The 25,213-nt window shown below is 37.1% G+C and overlaps 3 protein-coding genes across 4 annotated transcripts in view; all 3 read right to left on the bottom strand.

The window, feature by feature from the left end:
- arfgef3 (ARFGEF family member 3) overlaps positions 1-25,213 on the bottom strand; it is a 973,876-nt gene that overhangs the window by 528,126 nt on the left and 420,537 nt on the right. The gene's annotated exons all lie outside the window — the stretch shown is intronic.
- wu:fj16a03 lies at positions 9,304-14,558 on the bottom strand. The gene is made up of 3 exons (NM_001308554.1): positions 14,446-14,558; positions 11,633-11,731; positions 9,304-9,491 (listed from the first exon to the last, which is right to left on the bottom strand). The coding sequence occupies exons 1-3, from the start codon at positions 14,489-14,491 to the stop codon at positions 9,406-9,408; spliced, it is 231 nt and encodes a 76-aa protein (NP_001295483.1). The 5' UTR covers positions 14,492-14,558; the 3' UTR covers positions 9,304-9,405.
- xpo5 (exportin 5) overlaps positions 20,955-25,213 on the bottom strand; it is a 40,818-nt gene continuing 36,559 nt past the window's right edge. For both annotated transcript variants that reach the window (XM_087278811.1, XM_087278810.1), the window contains exons 32-33: positions 23,389-23,550; positions 20,955-21,427 (exon numbers count right to left, since the gene is read on the bottom strand). In XM_087278811.1, coding sequence (XP_087134937.1) covers positions 21,278-21,427; positions 23,389-23,550 — 312 coding nt within the window. In that variant the 3' untranslated portion in view covers positions 20,955-21,277. The remainder of the gene's footprint in view (positions 21,428-23,388; positions 23,551-25,213) is intronic.

Below are 25,213 nucleotides of genomic sequence, written 5' to 3'. Positions count from 1 at the left end.
ACACACTGATAGCAACACCGCAGGAGAAAATGCCAGCACAGGCTTCCAGTATCTGTGATTTCAGGTGCTGCACATCTTGTGTCTTCACACCATAGACAGCCAAGATAGTGGGGCCATTCTTCATCAATGGAATCCTCAAGGACACTGGACATTTGACATTGCTCCATGATGATGTGTTTCCCTCTTTATGCACTGAATCTGCCATGTCCCCTGAGTTTTTCCTGCAAGATGGTGCACCAACACATTAAGGGTGTCAGGCCCGAGCATTCCTAGATGAACAGTTGTCGTGGGCCAGTTGAATGGCCCCCCAAGGTCTCCTGATCTGACCCCTTTGAGTTTTATCTTTTAGGTCATCTGAAGACAATTGACTACGGTGTGAAGATACAAGATGTGCAGCACCTGAAACTAAAGATACTGGAAGCCTGTGCTGGCATTTTTCCTGCGGTGTTGCTATCAGTGTGTGAAGAGTGGGAGAAGAGGGTTGCATTGACAATCCAACACAATGGATGGCGCATTGAAGACATTTTATATGTGATCAGAAACTTGTAAATAACTCATGAACGAATAAAGTTACGTTAAAACCAAGCACACCATTGTTTTTCTTGTGAATTTCCCAATATGTTTGATGTGTCACATGACCCTCTTCCTATTAAAAACAACAACAGTTGTATCCAAGATGGCTGACTTCAAAATGGCCACCATGGTCACTACCCATCTTGAAAATTTTGCCCCCTCATATACTAATGTGCCACAAACAGGACACTAATATCCCCAACCATTCCCATTTTATTAAGGTGTATCCATATAAATGTAGTCACCCTGTATAATATATATAAATAAATAAATACTGCATCCCAATTTGCCCACTTACACTGCGTCTTATATAAAAGTGCATACTTTTGAGTGTGTAACAGAAGAGTTTGTAGTTTAACAGTTTGCATCCATGTTTGTAGTTCTAACTGAACTCACATTCAATGCGTGATGTATTGTGGGCAATATTAGCTACTAGTGTATGCACACATATGCACTTTGAATGTCTACCGGAAATATTAGCGCATCCGTGTAACATTGGAATAGTTATTTTAACATATGACTTGGAACAGACTCTGTTTTTGACTGCTATTTGGTGACGAACGGTATGTGATTTGGGATGCAGCAATTCCTACAACCTTATATTACGTCAATACTTTTTGCAAGAGAAACATTCAAAGACAACTTTTGCTCCATCATCCCTAACCATCATCAAGTCCTTTTAGGGGGTTAGCAGTTTTAAAACAGCTCCCAATTATTTTGTTTTGCTCTTGATAGTCATTGATATATAGATCCAAAAGATCATTAAAGTATAACCACTAATCCCAGACAAAAACCTATGAAGAAATCATTATAATTCAAGAGAGACTCATCAATAGTACACCCGAAGAGACATCAGAACAAGCTTTCGGAGATGCTTTATAAATTTAAAGTGTTAAAAAAAATGCATAGTCAGTGTACAAAGATCTGAGAAACAATGGTTTACACACTCCGATTGGTGTATTGACTTGAGAAACCTGGTTCAATTATGCATTTACATTAATTTGAGTTGAATTTTTCTTATTGGGGAAGTCTGACAATCTTTAGAGATGTGTATAATATGAAACACATCTGCGTTCAGATGCTCAATATTGAAGGATGTCAAGAAGCCGTTGCTATGAATCGATGTTTCCAGGTGAATTTATAAGTGCATGATATGAATGTTATAATCGGTGGCTTTTGCAGTGTTTAGGTGGAATGATGCCTGATTGTTTTGGTTGTGTTGGTGTGTTACATGCAACGTTGGGTCTGTGTCGAGATGAACTCCCTTCAGCTGGTCTGCAGTCGACTTTTTATACCTCTTTCCATGTACGCTTTATGGACTACTCTTGTTTTGTAACCAATTGCGAAGGACTTCGAGTCACTGAGGCGTCGATGTTGCTTTAAATGGCTTTTTTCTTATACAGTGGGCCACACTTAAGCCACACTTGAAAAAATGTATGAATGCCATTAGTAAATAACTTTACAATGTTTATTTTGCTAGCGCACATTGTTATTCTTTAGGTAAATATTAAATCTGGCTGAAAAAAAAAGTTTGTTTTGTTTAATCTTCAATCAAAAGAAGAGTATTTGCTTCTGCGTTTGGAGTAGCAATCCTGTTGACGTCAGTTAGCCTCTTCAGCCACAATATTTTTTATTTCTATTGTCCCATTCACACGGGGCTTCAGCGTTAACGTTTGACTGAAGGCGTGTCTGAAGTTGAGGCTGAAGCGATCGTCATCGCAGCGTTAGCCGATGAAATTCAGTCAGCAATAGGCCACTGTCTAGTTGGTGTATTTGCATACAGCGATCTGATTGGCTGACGCTTCCGTCTGCGCTTGAAAAGATGAGATAGTCGCAACTTCTGTTGCGAGCAACACCTCTGAAGCGGTGCCAACGGATCCACAATGCAGTTCGGCAACGCCTGACGTCACCCATTCAAAGTAAATGGGAAGCGTTGACGCTGACGCCTCGTGTAAATGGGGCGTAAGAGTAAATGCAGTGTGCGAATTATACATTGACAATTGGAGGGGCAATTTTTTCGGTAATGATAGTTAGTACATGCTTCAGTGAATTGAATTTATGTGTTAATTTAAATTACATCTAATTTAGTAATAAAATGTATTTGAAGTTTTTGGTGATTGAGGGATGTTTAGAGTGTTCTGACCAGCCTGATCTCACGAGGAAACTAAACTATTTTACGTTGTCAGTCTAGTGGCTAATTCATATAAGAAAATGTCCCATTTTAAAAAGGTCGGCGACAATAGCTTAGTGGTAAGTGCATCGACTAGGCATGGGCTGGTATATGATTCTGACGGTATGATAACCTTGATTACTGCTCTAAAATATATTATTTTTAAATGTCTGGGTAAAATATAATGACTTTTTAACAGTATATTTTATTTTAAGAAACATTTTAAGTATTTTGTAACAGTAAACATGTCAGGCTAAATAATTCAAATGCATCATAGACTTCTGCTGTCTACATTTGTTTCAGAATTCTTTAAAATTTAAAACGGTATCTTTGGAGATCTTTTCTGCTGGAGATATTGTTGTCCTTTAAAGAATAATAATAATAAATAAATAAAAATCTTTCATATACCTTAGGAAGGTTATAGTAGAAAATTTTGGCGGTTTTAAAACCTTGACTTTTCCAAACCGCGGTATACCTTGAAAACGGTTAAATTCCATCCCTAGCATCAGCACATACCGTAGCACTGATCGAGTTCGATTCCTGGCTCGAGGTCCTTTGATGACCCTTCCCCTATCTCTGCTCCCCAAACATTCCTGTCTGTAAATCTTCATTGTCCTATCACAATAAAGGTTAAAACCCCTTAAAAATAATTATTAAAAAAATAACGAGGAGGCGTGGCACCAAAAACCCACCCCTAAACCCAACCTTCATTGGGGGATGAGCGAATGTTACAAAATTGAACGAATGAGATACTGTACGAATTCATACGAATTAGCCACTAAATCAAAAAGTTACGAATTACTGTGAGATCGCGTTGGTTCTGACCTGCAGTGTCAACTGATTAGCTATTTCAGACGTTACTGTATTTTTTGAGAAAACATGTCTCGTGAACACTTCTGGTGTCCATCGGTGAAAAACATCTGCCGGTTTCAGACTGTTGAATGAACTTTTTCTTGCATAAACTGCATTCACAGTGGTATGAACCATTATAGAAGTGGTCAAATTGATACGTATGTTTTCTGTTACTTTATTTATTTAACATTGTTATTTTAAATACAGATCAGATGGATTTGTTTCGTTGTAATGGGCTGACCCCCCTAATACATCTTGTAAAGCTAATTAGGAGGGCCAACTCAATGGGATTCATATAACTTTAGGTGTGACTCAAGTACCAGCTCTAGGCCCCTTAAAGTTTCGTGAATGATATCAAATGGGGAACTTTTAGAATCTTGGTGTTGGCTTTGTTATGTATATATTGATGTACCTGTATGTATAACATAATTTTGTGAGGAGGGATGTACTTTGATATGCAGAGTTTGACGTTTTTTCTTCATGCTATATAGTGTTTATGAGCTTGTTTTTACAATTGTTGACCTGTATATGCAGGTAAAGTGGCCTTGTGGCATGATTTCAGGATTTTCTTCGGACATTGCTCAGTTTGGAGACTCGGAAACTGGAGCGTTGCATACTGACATGTTTTGTTAATTGAATGTCACAGGCGTGTTTCATATTGTAAGTATTGAAAGCATTTTGATAGTAGTAACGTAAAGGGCTGAGTTGTTTGGAGAGTTTTTAATGAGTCAAGTGTGTGGTCAACGCATCGGTGTTCACCTTTAAAGATACAGTTGTTTGTGTTTTTTATATCTGCTAAAAATCCAAAAGATAATTTCCAAAACATACACAGGGAGAGAGGGAATGGAAACGTCCAGCTGGTGATTGTATCTACATTTGGAGGAAACGTTGGGCTTGTGTCCAGCTCTGGATGTCTACATGCTTTGCAGTCTGCAGGGTATTTGATTATATTCTCATCGAATGAAGAGAAAAAGCTCAACCGAAAACCACGAAGATCATCCTGATTATGCAAATGATTCAGTGATGTTAGCGAAATATGAAAAGTTAGAAAATTTTCCATTCTTTTCTTGTGATTAAGTTTGAGCCAATCTGATTCTTTTGCATTCCTGCCAATGGGCAGAAATACTGAGGAATTTAGAAATAAAGAAACATTTAAAACATTTTGGTGTTTGTCTTCTTTATTTTTCAGTTGAAGTTCTGTTTTTGTATTTAAAGTGTACATTGACATGTGTAGCTACTCTTTCCCTGCTGAAAAATCCAGCTTAAACCAGCCTAGGATGGTTGACTGGTTTAAGCTGGTCAACCAGCCTGGTTTTAGAGGGGTTTTGGCCATTTCCAGGCTGGTTTCCAGCCATTTCCAGCCTGGTTTTAGCTGGTCAGGCTGGAAAATGACCAGCTAAAACCAACTTGACCAGCCTGGTTTAAGCTGGACATAGCTGGTTTTGGCTGGACTCCCAGCCTGGCTAGGCTGGTGAAGCTGATTTTAGCTGGTCATCTCACAGCCTGACCAGCTAAAACCAGGCTGGAAATGGCTGGATCCAGCCTGGAAATGGCCAAAACCCCTCTAAAACCAGCCTAGTTGACCAGCTAAAACCAACCAACCATTCTAGGCTGGTTTAAGCTGGATTTTTCAGCAGGGTTGTAATTCATCAATATGTGTATTAATAGCCATAGGTGACAAACTTCTGCTGTGCCCCAGTAAAATCTTTGAGTTATGACTTACTTTAAATGCCAGTGTATTAATTAACAGTGGTAATGCCTAAATAAAATTTTATTCTTTATTTATAATCGAATAAACTTTTGTGAAGTCAATGTAGTTTAATGGAAACCAAGCTGATTCATACGCTGAGAAAACCAAAAAGATCATTTAAATGTCATTTGGCCTTATTGCATTTAGACTCGATGTTAGACTCTGTTAGATCTTTAAGTAATACATTGTAAGAAATGTTGAGTTGTCATGATGGCCGAATCATTTAACCAGGACTTGGATCACAAACATCACCCAGTGAAAGATGAAAATGCAATACATTTTCCTAACACTGAGTCCTTAATCCAATGTAAGTACGCCAAATAACATTTTAAATAGTAATTTGCTAGCATTATTGCTTGTATGTGATGCACATTCATTCATTTTCATCTGCTTTTCCGAGGCTGGGTAGCGGGGGCAGCAGTCTAAGGAGAGAACCCCAGACCTCCCTCTCCCCAGACACTTCCTCCAGCTCCTCCGGGGGAGGATCCCGAGGTGTTGCCAGACCAGTCGAGAAGAGACATAGTCCCTAGCATGTACTGTGTCTTCCTGGGACATCTATGGAACACCTCCCTAAGTAAGCACCCACGAGGCATTAAAAATAGATGCCTGAGCCACCTAAGCTGACTTCTCTCGATGTAGAGGAGCAGCGGCTCTACTCTGAGTTCCTCCCAGGTGCCATAGCTCCTCACCCAATCCATAAGTATACGCCCTACCACCCTGCTAAGGAAACTCATTTCGGCCACTTGTATTCGAGATCTTGTCCTTTCGGTCATGACCCAAAACTCATGACCATAGGTGAGAGTAGGACCATTGACTGGTAAATCGAGAGCTTTGCCTTTTGGCTCAGCTCCGTCTTTACCACAACGAACTACTGCTGTCACTACACCAATCTGCTTGTCAATCTCACGCTCCATCCTTTCCTCACTCGTGAACAAAACCCCAAGATACTTGAACTCCTCCACCTGGGGTAAGGACTTTCCTCCAACCTGAAGATGGCAAACCACCTTTTTTTCTGGTGTAGCACCATGGCCTCAGACTTGAAGGTGCTGATTCTCATCCCAGCCACGTCACACTTGGCAGCAAACCGCCCCAGTGCATTCTGAAGATCCAAAGTCGATAAAGCCAACAGAACAACATCGTCTGCGAATGATAGAGATAAAATCTTGTGGTCGCTAAGCTGGACCCCCGTCAACTCAAGGCTCCACTTTGAAATTCTGTCCTAATTGGTGAGAAAGGGCAGGCCTGCCGGTGTCCAACATGCACTGGAAACAAGTCTGACTTATTGCCGGAAATGTGAACCAAACTCCTACTTTGACAGAGGCGCTCTGTGTTGCACGCCTCAATTCAAGTTGGGTAGTACATTTTCTGTGTAATTTTGCAGCTCATAATGTGTTAAAATTAGTGTAATTTACATTTTAAAATCTGTGTTTGGAAATGGCAGATTTTTATCTTGCATCAAACTTTGCACATCTTGACAATGCTCGTTTAAATACTGAAATACAGTGCCGTTTTACATTTCGCATATTACATTTCAAAAAGAGTTTTGTTACCCATATGCTTCCATACACTTGTACGCACTGATAACTGTTTGCTAAGGCTTTTATAAAGCTGATAATATTGTAAATAATGTTCAATTTCTTACTCCGACCAATCATTTCACATCATAAGACAGGCATCATCAGGAGTTAAAGACTTATTTTGGACTTAATTGTTTGTGTTGATTTTTAATTTCAAAAACAGGGAACCACTGACTTGTAATTTAGCCTGCAAATAAGCACCACAGATTTAGCTAAAAATCTTCTTTAATGATCCACTGAAGAAAGAAAGTCCCATCTTCAACGAGTGAGGGTGAGTAAATTAAGTTAACATGTTGATTTTTTTGGATAATCTATCCCTTTAAATGACCACCCTGCTGAAAAAACTGCTTAAACTAGTCTAAATTGTCTGGTTTTAGCTGGTCGACCAAGCTGGTTTTAGAGTGGTTTTGGCCACTTCCAGGCTGGTTTCCAGCCATTTTCAGCCTGGTCTTAGCTGGTCAGGCTGGAAAATGACCAGATAAAACTAGCTTGACCATATATATATATATGTGTGTGTGTGTGTGTGTATACATGTTTGTGTGTGTGTGTGGCAGCATTGCGTTACCGTGAATGAGTCGGTCTATCTTGTTTCAGAATATGAAAAACAAGCTTTTATTCGTTTTTGTTTTCTGGTGATTTTATTTTTTGTTATTTTAAATAAAAAAAAATGAAAATCTAATTATTTTTGAATTTTGGTTTTTCGTTTTTCACCATGAAAGAGAAAAACGCATCGCATTTCAATATTCGATTTTGACTTTTAAAACGAAAATCCAAAAACGGCTCGTTTTTTGTTTTTCAATATCCGTTTTTAAAATGAACATCAAATAACCAAAAGATACACTGACCATTTATTTATGTATGAATGTGAGTAAATGAATGAAATGAAAATGTAAAAACTGCTAAAGTTAATATTATTAGCTCCTAAAGATTTGCCACTGTTGTCCAATAACTTGCTTAGTTACCAAATTAGCCTAGTTAAGTCTTTAAATGGCACTTTAATCTGAATACTAGTGTCTAAATATATTAATAAAATACTAGTAAAATAACTCTAATATGTAGTGTTCTCATGGCAAAGACAAATTAAAATAAATTAGCAATTAGTCATTAAAACTACTGTGTTATGTTTAAAAATGTGTCTGGAAAAAAATGTTGCATATATATGTTTGATAAATAGTGTACTTTCTTTAGTCTTTTTAAAGAAAACCAGATGGTGTAGTTTTGACATCTACCAGCAGGGGCTCCTGGAGTCAAGCCAACCAAACCTTGACCCTCAGTCTGCGAGCTCGTCAAAAATCAACACATAAACAACACAGAGAAGACTTGGTACATCTGTAAACTTTGGACCAGTAAACAAGCTAAATCACAGACCTTGAATGATGTTTATGTTCTTTATCAGACTGAAACAGTTGTGTTAGACGCCGAGTAAATGTTGTGGTGAAATCAAAAGGCAACAGCACATCTCATCAAGAGATACTGACTCAGCAAAAACAGCGTGTTCTCTGCTGAACAAACAGTCCTCGCTCCACATGTTGATGTCACGAATTACAAATACTCAAATTACTGTAATCGAGTGGATTTTCTCCAAAATTGCATACTTTACTGAGATCAAATGTAGAAAAGATAATATAAAAAATAAAGCTATAAGAATAAAATATATAGGATACTATTTACATTAAATACCCGAACTGAACAGTTATGCCTCATATGTTTCATTGACAGTTTTATTGATCACTAAGATATGATTGACTTGGATTTAAGTTGCTTCAAATTAAAAATAAAAATTGCAAAAATAGCTTTGATGTAGCTAATTACATTTCCCAGGGGGTAGCTTTAGTATTAAATTATTAATTTTAAGTAGAGTAGCTAATAGCTTAGCTCACAAAATTTTTCAAGTAGCTTGCCCAACACCGTGTATATATATATATATATATATATATATATATATATATATATATATATATATGAATGTATGTATGTATGTATATATGTATATATATATGTATATGTGTGTGTGTGTGTGTGTGTGTGTGTGTGTGTGTGTGTGTGTGTGTGTGTGTGTGTGTGTGTGTGTGTATGTATATGTGTATATACATACATGTGTACATGTATATACATACAAACATACATACATACACACATATATATATATATATATATATATATATATATATATATATATATATATATATATATATATATATATATATATATATATATATATATATATATATAGGGCGGATTCAATTAAATTAGCCCCCTAAATCCCTGAATCCGCCCCTGCTTACAGTCAGAATGACTAGTATCATTTCCTCACATTGCTTTAAGCAAGTACGTACACTCTTTCTGTCCTTGCATTAAATTATACAAACAGGACACACTGATCATTGGCATAGAAACCTTTATTTTGTGTCATGTTGCTGCATTGCTGTCGGATTATAAAATGAAAACAAATGACTGAGGTGTAGATGAAGCTGCAGTGAGGATCAGGCGTTGCACAGGTGTTCATAGCAGCATTTCCAGCCTTTCTTCTCGCAGAACTGCTCACTCACACAGCCTTTCTCTCCGGTCGCTGTGGGACGGATATTTCGTTAATCATCTGGAACATTTTAAACACATTTCCCACATTTCCTATTGACATATTATCTTATTATATTATATTATTGACATATTATATTATTCAATCATTTTCTTTTTGGCTTAGCCCCTTTATTTATTCATTCATTCATTTTCTTTTTGGCTTAGCCCATTCATTCATTCATTTTCTTTTTGGCTTAGCCCATTCATTCATTCATTCATTCATTCATTTTCTTTTTGGCTTAGCCCCTTTATTTATTCATTCATTCATTTTCTTTTTGGCTTAGCCCATTCATTCATTCATTTTCTTTTTGGCTTAGCCCATTCATTCATTCATTCATTCATTCATTTTCTTTTTGGCTTAGCCCCTTCATTCATTCATTCATTCAATTATTCATTCATTCATTTTCTTTTTGGCTTAGCCCCTTTTCATTCATTTTCTTTTTGGCTTAGCCCCTTCATTCATTCATTCATTCATTCATTTTCTTTTTGGCTTAACCCCTTTATTCATTCATTCATTTTCTTTTTGGCTTAGCCCCTTCATTCATTCATTTTCTTTTTGACTTGGCCCCTTTATTCATTCATTCATTCATTCATTCATTCATTCATTCATTTTCTTTTTGGCTTAACCCCTTTATTCATTCATTCATTCATTTTCTTTTTGGCCTAACCCCTTTATTCATTCATTCATTCATTTTCTTTTTGGCTTAACCCCTTTATTCATTCATTCATTCATTTTCTTTTTGGCTTAATCCCTTTATTCATTCATTTTCTTTTTGGCTTAACCCCTTTATTCATTCATTTTCTTTTTGACTTGGCCCCTTTATTCATTCATTTATTCATTCATTCATTTTCTTTTTGGCTTAACCCCTTTATTCATTCATTCATTTATTCATTTTCTTTTTGGCTTAGCCCCTTTATTCATTCATTTTCTTTTTGACTTGGCCCCTTTATTCATTCATTCATTTTCTTTTTGGCTTAACCCCTTTATTCATTCATTCATTCATTTTCTTTTTGGCTTAACCCCTTTATTCATTCATTCATTCATTCATTTTCTTTTTGGCTTAGCCCCTTTATTCATTCATTCATTCATTTATTTTCTTTTTGGCTTAGCCCCTTTATTCATTCATTCATTCATTTATTCATTTTCTTTTTGGCTTAGCCCCTTTATTCATTCATTCATTCATTTATTTTCTTTTTGGCTTAGCCCCTTTATTCATTCATTCATTCATTCATTTATTTTCTTTTTGGCTTAGCCCCTTTATTCATTCATTCATTCATTCATTTATTTTCTTTTTGGCTTAGCCCCTTTATTCATTCATTCATTCATTCATTTTCTTGTCGGCTTAGTCCCTTTATTGATCCAGGGTCACCACAATTGAATGAACCACCAACTTCTCCAGCAAGTTTTTACGCAGCGGATGCTCTTCCAGCCGCAACCCATCTCTGGGAAACATCCACACACACATTCACACACACACTTATACACTATGGACAATGTAGCCAACCCAATTCACCTGTACCGCATGTCTTTGGACTGTGGGGGAAACCAGAGCACCCGGAGGAAACCCACGCAAACGCAGGGAGAACATGCAAACTCCACACAGAAACGCCAACTGAGCCGAGGCTCAAACCAACAACCCAGCAAACCTCCTTGCTGTGAGGCGCCACTGCTTCACCCTAGCCCCTTAATTATTCTATTAATAATTAACCAGGGCACCTGGAGGAAACCCATGCGAACACGGGGAGAACATGCACACAGAAACGATAACTGATCCAGCCGAGGCTCGAACCAGCGAGCTCCTTGCTGTGAGGCGACAGCACTACCTACTGCGCCACCGCATCACCCAACATTGACCTCACTAAAGCACGTTATCCTGGAAGGTAAAAGGATATGGGCATGCATATCATATTCGGACTGCTTTAATTTTCCGTGTCTTCGAACTTCAATAGTGTTAGTCAGTGTAAATAATGTCCGGCTTTGAAGTAATTGCTGTGATGAAATCTTTCCACTGTTCTGTGAAGGCTGAACTTGATCTGACTCTGCCGATTGTGTAATGTAGGAACACGCAGTGTGTATGGTGTCCGCTGAAGTGCCCTTGAGTGTGTGAACCGACTGAGATCTGCTCTTTTTACCTCTCGTATAACAGGCCTGAGGAACTTTACTCCTGCACTCCAGAGCCATCTCTCTCACCATCAGGAAATCCTCCCCCATGCACTTGATGTAATAATCCGCTGCACCACAAACAAAAGCGGTCATTAGTCTTGTCGTCAAAACAAATGCATTTCCAGGAACATTTGGTAAATGGGCTCATTTTACAAATCTCCCAAACAAACAGTTGAGTTTTACCAACATTACAGTGCAACAACAGTCACTTCAAGCTGAAGACTAGTCTTGGAAAATAACTAGTAACGTATTATCAGCTGTCATCATGGCAAAGATAAAAGATTTAACGATAAAAGTAATTAATATGAATATTTTAAGCTTGAAAATGACTTTGAACTTTGGAAATATGTAAAAAATAATATTATTTTTTTAGTCAACCGTCTATAAAGGCATAGAAACTTCATATTCTTCTATCTCTTTTGCTGTTTGGTTGTTTATTAATCACAGGAATAAATCACTTTCTTAACATATTAGAGGAAAACATTATAAACACCTTACTATATTAACATTATTACAAATATTGAAATTTTACAGTATTGTTAAAATAAGTGAAGCTTGGTCAGCAGAACACACTTTTGTCAAAACTTTTCTAATAATCTTACCGACCTCAACATTTTCAATCGAAGCATTTTTCTCAAATTACTATGGTATTACAATAATATAATAAATATAATAATATTTTAACATGTTAGCTATTAAATTTGAAATATTGTAAGTGACATTTTACATGTATTTGTTTTACAACAGAAAGAAACGTGCAAAAAAAAATATATATATATATGTGTGTGTGTGTATATATATATATATATATATATAATAATAAAAAATTACATAATGCAAAAAAGTTGATATATAGATATATAACTACACACACACATATATAGTGCTCAGCATAATGGAGTACACCCCATTTTGAATCATACATCACCCTTATTGTATTCATTTCTCAGTAAATATAGGCAATGTATTTTGGTGCATCTAAACAGATTTATTAAACAGATATATTTATTACGATAATATTTTAGCCACCAAAGATGTTGAGAAATTGAAAGATATTACAATTAATTTCCAGCAAAATATTGCAAAATCAAATTACAACCTAAAAAACTTCAACTAAATGTTTCTTTCTTTTTTTAAATTGTATTTAATATTTTTCTATAACATATAAAGTGGGTTGTGCTAGTTTTTAGAGCGTTATTGTAAGTTATTCTGTTAGATAAGCTCCAGATATTTTTTCAGTACATTAATGTATATGCACAAATATAATATTGTAAAGCCTTCCTAAAAATAAGAATTTAAAAGAGGGATTTGTGAGGGGTGAACATATACGCTGAGCACTATATATATATATAGTGCTATATATCGAATATATCGAAATATATATATATATATATCGAAATACAAAGTACACTATCGGTCAAAAGTTTGGGGTCAGTTTGTTTTTCTTCTTTTTTTTAAGTAAATTCTGTTTATCAGTTATTAAATATAAAAAAATGTAATGTTAAATATTTATTAATGTTAAATACCTGCATAACTGTTTTCTTACTGTATGTAGTATCAAATGAAATTGTTATTCCAGTCATGAATGGTTTTGTGTAATGAAGCTGAAAATTCATCTTTAAACTCACTGGAATTAATTATTAAATTGAATTATAAACCACTTTTGAAGTTATTTTATAGTGTGTTATTTAACAGTTATTTCACAATGTGTACTGCATTTTTGAGCTTATTTTAAAGCTTATTTTAAAACATTTTAAAATCTTAATGAACCCACACTTTTAAACGGTAGTATGTGTATATATATTCACGTGTGTGTGTGTGTGTGTAAAGAGAGAGAAAAAAAATAGAATAATATAAAATATATATTTATATATAAAAATTATAATAGAAAATGTAATAAATAAATAAAAATCAGCAAAAAGAATAATTATATATATATACAGTTGAAGTCAGAATTATTAGCCCCCTTTGAATTTTTTTCTTTTTTATTATTTCCCAAATGATGTTTAACAGAGCAAGGAAATGTTCACAGTATTTCTGATGATATTTTTTCTTCTAGAAAAAGTCTTATTTGCTTTATTATGACTAGAGTTTTTCATTTTTTAAACACCATTTTAAGGTCAAAATTATTAGCCCCCTTAAGCTAATTTTCTTTTGATTGTCTACAGAACAAAGCACCATTATACTATAACTTACCTAATTACTCTAACCTGCCTATTTAACCTAGTTAAGCCTTTAAATGTCACTTTAAGCTGTATAGAAGTGTCTTGAAAAATAGCTAATCAAATATTATTTACTGTCATCATGACAAAGAAAAATAAATCAGCTATTAGAAATGAGTTATTAAAACTATTATGGTTAGAAATGTGTTGAAAAAAAAAATGCTCTCCGTTAAACAGAAATTAGGAAAAAAAATAAACAGGGGCGCTAATTATTCTGACTTTAACTGTAACAAATCAGTGAAAAAAATAATGATAAAAAATAAAAAATATATTTGTTAATATATATATATATATATATATATATATATATATATATATATATAAATTTAATAAATAATACAAAGTTTAACATTTTGTCGTTTAATAAAAAGGTGATTTTTAGTACCTAACAATAGCAATGTGTATCATTAAAGTACTACTATAAACTTTTATGGGAAACATAAAAGTAAACGCAGAGAAATCAGAGAGCATGCATTCCCGTCAAAATGTACAATACTGATCGATCTATATTCTTCGGAGGTGAAAATCTTTAAGAAACAGAAGCAGTGTGTGTGACTTACCCATACAGACAGGCAGCAGCAGGAACAGAACAAACCAGGCCTTCATTGTGGATCTGTAGTTTTCGAAGAGCTTTCACGGATGTTCAGCAAGTTGGAAATGTCTGTTGAAATCTGAGATTTTGCTCTTTTATAGTGTTGTGGAGCAGGCAGGGTCTCGTTTCACACGCACATACATACACACACACATGCACAGACACACACACACACACACACACACAGTCTGCCAAGTGTAAACAGTCTTATCTCCAGGAGACTTCTATAAACAAATAATGATGAAATATCTCTGCGTGGATGTATGAATGTGGACTGATTCACATATAAACTCTGCTTAGGTGGACATTAGAGTCTTCTGAGTCAGCATAAATTACATTGAGTCATCATAACATATTATTAAAATATATTTCAGTGCGATTCAGTGTGTTTTTTTACTCTGAATATATTTTAAGATGAAATTAGGTAACAATTCAAATGTGCTTTGGTAAAATACAGTATATTTACATGTTTATTTACGTGTTTTTTTATATAATTACAGATGTTCAGTTATTCATATTAGCATTGCTGTCATCAAATCCTGTTCACAGTAAGGTTAGTATTAACATTTATACCTAAGTATTTATGTGTGTAACTCATCTGTTTTATGAAAAGGGCTTCTCGATTTTCTTGCAATAAGTAAACGACCTGTACGGCTTTACTTTTACTTGACACAGATGGACCAGGCGAGCAAGGCTGAAGGTTAATGCTTGTCCAGATACCCAAACCTGCCATCTTGGCCACTTGAGAGCATGTGCACACAACAAGAGGTAAGTGTGCGAGTCTGACTGGTGTCTTGAAAATGCCAAAGTGCAAATAAAAGAACGCTCTATTAATTTGTACCAACTTCTACAATCTCATTGGCATATTTTAGTATGATTGGCTCATTTGGATATAAGGGTGAGGCTTGAAGACACACTTTAAAAAATTTTGTACAAATTAAATCGTGTTAATTATATTTATTCAACAGTTCTGTCTGTTTCTCGGAATCTGATTGGCCGATAGCCGTGATATATTTAAGTAATATCAGCACCCCTACAGCCTCTTTACCCTTTGTGTATTACTCCGCCCACATACAGCCAGCAAAAAGCAGACACTACAGATCTAAAGTTTAAAAGATGCACGCTCAGCTGTTTAACTGTCAGCTTATGATTCAAATCCGACGCGGAAGAAAGTAGTTCCTCATACAAAAGGGTTTTTGAGACTCTCCATGTTTGATTTTGTTTTTATATACACAATTATGCTGTCAAACTGTTGTATAAACGCAATATCACACTCGTAGCAGTGCGATATGGCTGTATATCGGCACTTGTGGGGGCACTAAGACACTCGGCCTGCAGCCTCGTGCCAACGCACGTCTCCCACCAGTGCTGATATACAGCCATAGCACACTGCTACTCATGTGATATTGCTCGTTTATTCAACAGTTCTGTCTGTTTCTCGAATCTGATTGGCTGATAGCTGTGATATATTTAAGTAATATCAGCACCCGTACAGCCTCTTTACCCTTTGTGTATTATTCCACCCACATACAGCCAGCAACAAGCAGACACTACAGATCTAAAGTTTAAGAGATGCACGCTCAACTGTTTAACTGTCAGCTTATGATTCAAATCCGACGCGGAAGAAAGTAGTTCCTCATACAAAAGGCTTTTTGAGACTCTCCATGTTTGATTTTGTTTTTATATACACCATTATGCCGTTAAACTGTTGTATAAACGAGCAATATCACATGAGTAGCAGTGCGATATGGCTGTATATCGGCACTTGTGGGGGCACTAAGGCACTCGGCCTGCAGCCTCGTGCCAACGCACGCCTCCCACCAGTGCTGATATACAGCCATAGCACACTGTTACGAATGTGATATTGCTCGTTTATACAACAGTTCTGTCTGTTTCTCGAATCTGATTGGCCGATAGCAGTGATATATTTAAGTAATATCAGCACCCGTACAGCCTCTTTACCTTTTGTGTATTACTCCGCCCACATACAGCCAGCAAAAAAGCAGACACTACAGATCTAAAGTTTAAGAGATGCACGCTCAACTGTTTAACTGTCAGCTTATGATTCGAATCCGACGCGGAAGAAAGTAGTTCCTCATACAAAAGGGTTTTTGAGACTCTCCATGTTTGATTTTGTTTTTATATACACAATTATGCCGTTAAACTGTTGCACAAACGAGTATTATCACACTCGAAGCAGTGCGATATGGCTGTATATCAGCACTGGTGGGGGCACTAAGCAACACACGCCTCCCGCAAGTGCCGATATACAGCCATATCGCACTGCTACTCATGTGATATTGCTCATATATATTAGCCACTTTTCTGATAATGCATGATTCCTGGTGAGAACAGTTTGTTTTTCCTCAACTGCTTTATTGTAAGAGGATGAGGAAAGGGCTAGGCGAAGCGGATCTAATATGCTTCCCCTGTAATACACAGAATAATAGAGCGTAATCCAACATGAAAGGACACAATGGAACTGTGTGCCAAGAACAAATATCCTCAGACAGCGAGCAAACAAAGCTGAAAATAACATATAAAGGCTGAACTTGAGAACTAAATCACGTCTGAGAAATTAGTAAGCATGACGACAAACGAAAACAGACGAAAACACAGCAAGCCACGCATTAAAGGTCTACTTTGACATGATACTTTGAATAATTTTTACACTATTAATATATTTAAACAATTGGATAATCGTGCAGTGTGCAAATGTATGATCTACCTAAACTAAATAAAGTAATAATTGTAATATAAATGCACATTTAATACTCTAATGGTGGAGTTTTTTTTGACTATGAGACATAAAACAGCAGCATCGGCCTCTGTTGACATGATGTGAAACTGCTGACCGCGGAAAGATGTCCGTCTGTTCACATTCCTGATCATATCAGCGCTACAGAGTCAGGCATGGCGCTTATCTGGGTTTAATCTAAACAACACTGTAATTTGCCTGCATTGCTTGATATGCAGGTGGCGCTTTCTAAAAATCATTGCTCTGCAAATCCGTGAAGACCTGCACTTTCAGGAACGTCAACATCTAACCCTACCCTTCACTGTGACATCACTTGCTCTGTTGAGTGCCTGTGTCTGAGGCCTCGTTTACACTAATGCGTTAGTATAAGGTTTGCTACGGTTACGCCATCCGTCCACACTACGCCGGAGTTCTAAAGCGCTGAAAACGGATCGTTTTGGAAATGTTGGAGAGGCTGTTTTCATTCCGAAATGCTGCTGCTCCGTCTCAGTGTAGATGAGGGAAAACGGAGACATCTGAAAACGGAGGCGGGGCTGCTGAGATTCGCTACCTGATTGGGGCTTTTGTGTCATTGCGTATTCTTCCCTTATTCGTCAAGCCCCTATCACGACTATAACACATGGCTTTAACGCTACCGGAAGACAGCATGGACACAGAAATGGGAGCGTTGTTTGCTCTATTGTCTGTTTTAGTTATTCATTTGTTACGTTTAGAACCCCATATAGCATTTAAATGTCATCACTGTAACTTAAAATAGGTTGATTTACACTTACTGGCCACTTTATTAGGTACACCTGTCCAACTGCTCATTAACACAAATTTCTAATCAGCCAATCACGTGGCAGCAACTCATTTAGGTATGTAGACATGGTCAAGACGAACTGCTGCAGTTGAAACCAAGCATCGGAATAAGGAAGAAAGGGGATTTAAGTGATTTTGAATGTGGCATGGTTGTTGGTTCCAGACTGGTCTGACTATTTCAGAAATCACTGATCTATTGGTATTTTCACACACAACCATCTCTAGGGTTTACAGAGAATGATCGGAAAAAGAGAGGATATCCAGTGAGCGGCAGTTCTGTGGTGTACCAATTGAGCATCGTGTCAACGCCACAGCCTACCAGAGTATTGTTGCTGACCATGTCCATCTCTTTATGAGCACAGTGTCTCCATCTTCTGATGGCTACTTCCAGCAGGATCTCGCACCATGCCATAAAGCGTGAATCATCTCAGACTGGTTTCTTGAACATGACAATGAGTTCACTGTACTCAAATGGCCTCCACAGTCACCAGAGCTCAAAGTTTTTAATTTTTTATGAACCATTTTAAGGTCTTGGCTGGGTCAGTTGGCAAGTTTGTGTGGAGTTTGCATATTCTCCCCGGTTTTCCCCACAAGTCCAAACCCATGCGCTATAGGTGAATTGGGTAAGCTAAAATTGAGTGTTAATAAGTGTTTCCCAGTAATGGGTTGCAGCTGCAAGGGCACCTGCTGCGTAAAACAAATGCAGGTTAAGTTGGCGGTTCATTCCGCTGTGGCGACCACAGATTAATAAAGGGACCAAGCCGACAAGAAAATGAATGAATAAGAATGGGGAAATATGCATGCATGCATGCATACATAGACAACATTCTTTGACTTCCACCACACCTTACTTATTTCACGACTGAAGAAAGAGTCCATACAATCTGTGAAAATCAGACCAGGGACACATTTATTAAAAACAGAGTATAAACCACAGCACTTTATACAGAATCTGTACACAGACATGTTCAACTGGCAATTAGTGTCCAATTAATCAGTCATTTAAAAACAGATCATCTTCATCTATTGGAATGTAGTGCTGGAGGCTGAACCCATATGGCACTGTATAATTAACTCTTACCCCGCCAACGTTTTTATTATTATCATCAGTGTTTTGATGATTTTTCACCTAAATTTGAGTATTTTGTTTCTGGAATATAGGAGCATATTATATGATCAAAACAAAGAGCCAAGCCTCAACCCAGAGGTGTCCTGCATAGTTTAGCTCCAGTTTTCTTCAACACACTCGCCTGGAAGTTTCTAGTATACCTAGAAAGAGCTTGATTTGCTGGTTCAGGTTTATTTAATTGGGGTTGGAACTAAAATATGCAGGACATCGGCCCTCCGGGACTGAGTTTGGGCACCCCTGCCTTAACCCTTGTGTGCTGTTGGGGATGTTTTCCATCCTCTCTGAGCTGATTTTGAGTCTTAATTTGGCCACAATTGTCTCTGTTTCAGCAAATGGAATGGTATTTGGTGACATCTTATTTTTACACATATTTGGGAAAAATGTTTTGAATTTATTTTCAAATTCATCAATACACTGAAATTGATTACTCTTTCATTATGTTGGGGGCTGTTTTTGCCCCATTGACTTCCATTATAATGACATTTTTTGGTTGCAAAGTCATGACAGCATATAATTGTGCATTCTTGGTCGTCTTCTCTGTTGTGAAGAGGTACAATTTGTAAATATTGCTACTGATCAACAGTTGCAGTGCAAAAAAAAAAAAAAAGCAGTTACTGGCTTTTATATGAAGTTATATATATATATAATATAATAATATGTTTTTATATTCCTTAAAACTCTGTACAAACCAGAAACGTTTTTTTGCACAGGCCTATCTGAAGAGTTAACGGTGCCAACTGATGCCTGATGATCAAGAACACATGATTATTTGGCATTAATGCTATGCAAACTAAAAATGTCATTATAATGGAAGTCAATGGGGCAAAAACAGCCACCAACATAACCAAAGGGTAGTCAATTTGAACAATACACACAAGGTTAAACATGTTCATGTTTTTCCCCACTATCCCACAGGTATAGTTTAATCAAAAATGCAAGATTTTTGACAACAACAACAACAAAAAACCCTAAATGCATTAAAAAGTAGCGCATTTTCAAGATACACACTCAATGGCCACTTTATTAGGTACACCTTACATGCACCACATTCCTGGTCCTGGAGGTCTGGTCATTCTCCACTGGCATCAGCAATCATTCGCACCCACAAAAAAAGCCACTCACTGGATATTTCCAATTTTCAGACCATTCTTTGTAAACCCTAGAGATGGTTGTGAGTGAAAATCCCAGTAGATCAGCAGTTTCTGAAGTACTCAGACCAGCCCGTTCAGACCAACAATGTTCACAGTCACTTAAATCACCTTTCTTCCCCATTCTGATGCTCGGTTTGAACTGCAGCAGATCATCTAGATCATGTCTACATGCCTAAATGCATTGAGTTGTTGCCATGTGATTGGCTGATTATACATTTGCATGAGCAGTTGGATCGTTGTACCTAATAAAGTGGCCAGTGAGTGTATATTATGTAGCACACACGTGTCACTTTCTCTGATCATCTTCTAATTTACTTCCAGGAGACGCAAATGTCTTGTATCTCACTCATGACATGCATTAGGACTTGTTTTATCACATTACCTAAAACTTGTCAATGGCAGAGAGGGTTTTTTTTCTTGAAATTGAGTAAAGCTGTGGTCACACTGGACTTTTCTCCCCATAGACTTCCATTCATACGCACGCGAATGCGTCAGACCGGAAACGCAAAGTCATGCGTCAAGTTTTGCAGGTTCCTGCGGTGTAAAGTTCAAGCTTGGTCAACTCTGACCTGCAAAATCGCATCACTTGACTGCGTGAGACCAATCGAGGATCAAAACATGAGCTCTCTGGACAGGAATTTAAAACATGGAGCAATCGCTCGCTTTATTTAATGTCTAATAATATTTTCACAGCGCCGCATGACAGAATTTCGCATGATCAAACTCTGTGTGACCGCAGCTTGATCTTGTGAATGACGGGGAAAGAGTTAACAAGACGTCTCATTAACCTTGTTTAAAAGGTATTTGCTTATTATCATTAATTTTGTACATCAACTCTGTTCTTTTAGTAATTCATTAAATAATAATACTGTAAGCTAAAACCATACAAAAAAGAAAAAGCATTTACATCTAAACATGAAACACAAACGTCCTTGTTGACTGAGTTGAAGCAGAGCTTTACTCAACATCTGTCATGGTCTGGAGTGAACAGAGAGATCAGAGTAGCGTCCTCGTTGTTCTCCAGCAAGTCTTTCGTGGGTTTGGGCTTCTTGAACAGAGACGGAAGGTTTCGGATGTGCACTTCCTTCTTGAACTGCTGTGCGAGGGGTTTCTGTCGAACACACACAAATGCATCAACCCATGAAACATTTCAACTGAAAGATGCATCTCATTTAGCAAGACACGGTTTTATAAATATATAAATATTATATTTATATATATATATATATATATATATATGTGTGTGTGTGTGTGTGTGCAAGAAGGTCGCTGGTTCAAGCCTCGGCTCAGTTGGCGTTTCTGTGTGGAGTTTGCATGTTCTCCCTGCGTTTGCGTGGGTTTCCTCCGGGTGCTCCGGTTTCCCCCACAGTTTAAACACATGCGGTACAGGTGAACTGGGTAGGCTAAATTGTCCGTAGTGTAGGAGTGTGTTTGTAAATGAGTGTGTGTGGATGTTTCCCAGAGATGGGTTGCAGCTGGAAGGGCATCCATGGCGTAAAAACATGCTGGATAAGTTGGCGGTTTATTCCGCTGTGGCGATCCTGGATTAATAAAAGGACTAAGCCGAAAAGAAAATGAATGAATGAGTGTGTGTATGAGTGTATATATATATATATGTAATCATTATAATTGAACAATATAAATATTTATAATACGTTTAAAGTTAACATTAATTCATATTTTATATTATATTTAATAATTGCATTAATATATTTCTTTTGGTCATTTGTTTATTAGCATAAATGCAAGATTTGCATTAGGCTATTAACATTACATTAGCTACTACTAACCTGTGGAAAGGCTGTCATCAAAATCAGGGAACGCCTTTTTTCTGGGTTTGGGGCATGTGACTACTTTTACATGGACATCAGTGATCTAATGATTTGCCTTAATCTGAATAAGACAGTAATATGATTCAGGTGTTTACATGAGCTGCTTTTTGAATGTTACATTCATGATTCCCAGTTACATGTTATAGCACATAGATCCGTCAGCGTCTTTGCGTCACCAGCCTAATGTTTACTCTGCTGTTTGTGTCTGTGGTTCTTTAAGATAATCAAAAATCACTATTTCTGTGGTGGACTCTTGATCAGAGTATTGTCTTAATCATATTAACATCAGAGTATTGGTGTCCATGTAAACATACTCAGGTAATGTGCCAGATGCTGTTAAAGACTGTCCATTCCTCACCTTTAAGTTGACTCCATGAGCCCTCACATTTCATAAGTTTGACGTGTTTCTCCCTTACATGCAACTTTTGTAACATCTGCTGCATGTTGGCGTGTCAGAATCCTTGCTTGTAAAATACAGCCATACTGTAGAATGCTTAGTTTAAGCAAATTAGATGAACGCGATCCTGCGTGTTGATGAAGGGAGTTGCTCGCCGCATGCGCCGTACTGTGCACTTTGCCTCCTATAAGCTACAATAATAATCGCCTGACATCCGTATCCCTCAAAGCTGTTTAGAATTAAACATTAAGAGATTGTATGACACAACGCTTACTGTGTGCCTTTAACGCATCTCTTTATGCTTCTTAAGCGCGTCACACAACGAATGCACCGCTCAGAGATGAGCACAGCGCGCACATTATAGTTTACAGCATCACACACCAGACGTGCACATTTGCATGTTATTTAAAATGAAACTATTCAGATGGCAGAAATATGAACAGTCATGAGTCGTGGCTGAGCGCCGTGGAAAGCCGCTGACTTGCGAATTCTAAAATGCATGGCGCTGCGCGGCGCTTCTGGTGCACGACCTGCTTTACGTTCTTGTTGCAGGACCGAAATTCATATGCCGATTCGATCCGGTGCATACCGGTTACAATGGCTCTGGGTTTCTGTACCCAACCTTATATTTGATATGCAGTAATAAATTTGAACGTCATAGTTTTCCTTATGTACATGTAGACATTCAATGAAACATTACGTCATGAACATGTATTTGAAAGTTCTGGAAAAGTCTTAAGTAAAAATGTGTATGAATGCTGATATTATTTATGATTCTATTGCTTTTTTCTGTTTATTAAAATGTAATTGTTTTGTGCTAGAGGAGTAAGTAAAGTGGTGTACCCCGACAGTTCCTGCGATGAGTCTCCTAAACTGCTCTTTCTTCTTCTTCTCTCCCAGCTTTGACGCTCCGGGCTGGATCTTCTGGTCAAACTGCTCCAGCGCGTCAGCCTGGACATCAGGGATCTGATTCATGATCAAGCGCAGCTCTGCGTATCGAGGTCTCTGTACACAAACAAAACAAAACTATCAAGCGAAATATCCTTTTTCAAATGATGTTTCATGGAGCAAAGCTTTTTTTGCATTATATTTCCTACAATATTTTTCTTCTAGAGCAAGTTTTATTTGTTTTAATTTCGGCTAGAATAAAAGCAGTTTTTAACTTTTAAAGTTATTTTAAGGTCAATATTATTAGACCCCTTAGGCAATATTTGTTTTGGATTGTCTACAGCGCAAACCATTGCAGGGCTTGAAATTGCGACCATTTTGGTCGCATATGCGCCCGAAAATTAATCTATGCGACCTCATAATATATATGGGAGCATTAGTGCGACTGCTGATAATGGTTGTAGTGCGACCTGTTTAGATTTTTTTGTAAAAACGTGCTGAATCACTCTTCCCTGCCGCTATATTGGTTCATATTAGCTGTCAATCACTCGAGGTATTCCGCTGTCAGATGACAGGAAAGGAGCTTTTATGACCACGGGAAATGCAAACGGCTGAAGAGTAAAAACTTAAAGCACACAGGTTTGCAAACCCCACCTAAAGTTGAGGCGCAGATGAGAGCGATCATGACATGTCACGTGGTGAATAATGATCCGCCAGCTGAGATCAATCGAGTACGCGCTTCTTGGAGAAGGTGCCCGAATCTCCATGTGTTGCATTCACTGCGTGTTCAGCGCAAATGTCTGCTATAAGTCAAATCTAATACTGTACATATCATCGCCAAAGAAGCTCGCCTTTACTAAGTTTACACTCAAAGTGCGGCTCATAACAAAGAGCGGTATTGCGCCGATGGTTAGCACAAGAATCCTGCTCTGCCTGCTCATAAATTGGGTCGGCTGACTCGCCAGCTTTTCCACTAACACAGAAAAATGGAGATCAGCTCAGACTGAACCTTTAAATTGACACAAACTGAAACCAAAACTTTTAAAGAGTGATAGAAGTGAGACTTTACTTGCTTTCTTTTGTCTGTTCTTTTTTGAGGTGTATATATATATTTTTATTTATTTACTGATGACTGCTTTGCAGCTTTCATCATTGAATTGAATGATTTATTATAATCTTTTGTTTGTTTTGTAGCAGAAATATTCTTTATTAAATTGACATGCATATATAAACAGCAGTACAAAATCAATATTTCTTACTGCAATGCTTCATTTTTGTTTGATGCAAACTATACAATTATTTTTCATAAAGTAACAGACATTTTATAGCAGATAACCTACATTCATGCACATTCAAGGCAGTATCATAATGAGAAATGGAATTCATTGTTACTATTATTGTCATTTTTTATCATCATTAATATTCTATAGCCTAATTATTAGACATTCATTTTGGAATTATTGCACACAAATATCAATGTCTTCACAGCATTAGTTAGATAGTTGTTCCTAGTTTTTGTCAGTCCTATTAATGTTGTTTTAAAATACAATAAATCCCTTAAAAAGCAATTTGCAGCGGTGCTCATTCATTTTTGGTGGGTGCTCCTAAATTTTTTCAGGTGCTCCTAAATTTATTTTGGTGCTCCTAAATATTTGAAGTTGGGAGCACCGGTGCTACCAAGTAAAAAAGTTAATTTCGAGCCCTGCACTGTTATACAATGACTTGCCTAACTACCCTAACTTTACCCCAATTAACCTAGATAAGCCTGAATACTAGTGTC

The sequence above is a fragment of the Danio rerio genome, chromosome 13 (assembly GCF_052040795.2).
Source record: "Danio rerio strain M-AB ecotype USA chromosome 13, GRCz13ab, whole genome shotgun sequence".
NCBI classification, from domain to species: Eukaryota; Metazoa; Chordata; class Actinopteri; order Cypriniformes; family Danionidae; genus Danio; species Danio rerio.
The sequence above is the reverse complement of the archived record's forward strand: the minus strand, read 5'-3'. Positions and strand labels throughout refer to the sequence as shown.

What these genes read in the sequence shown, in the direction of transcription:
- wu:fj16a03 (NM_001308554.1), bottom strand. Translation starts at nt 14,491, where the DNA reads ATGAAGGCCTGGTTTGTTCTGTTCCTGCTGCTGCCTGTCTGTATGG. An exon ending in GCTGCTGCCTGTCTGTATGG is followed by an intron (nt 11,732 to 14,445) that starts GTAAGTCACACA and finishes TTTGTGGTGCAG; the next exon opens with CGGATTATTACATCAAGTGC. An exon ending in TCAGGCCTGTTATACGAGAG is followed by an intron (nt 9,492 to 11,632) that starts GTAAAAAGAGCA and finishes TCCGTCCCACAG; the next exon opens with CGACCGGAGAGAAAGGCTGT.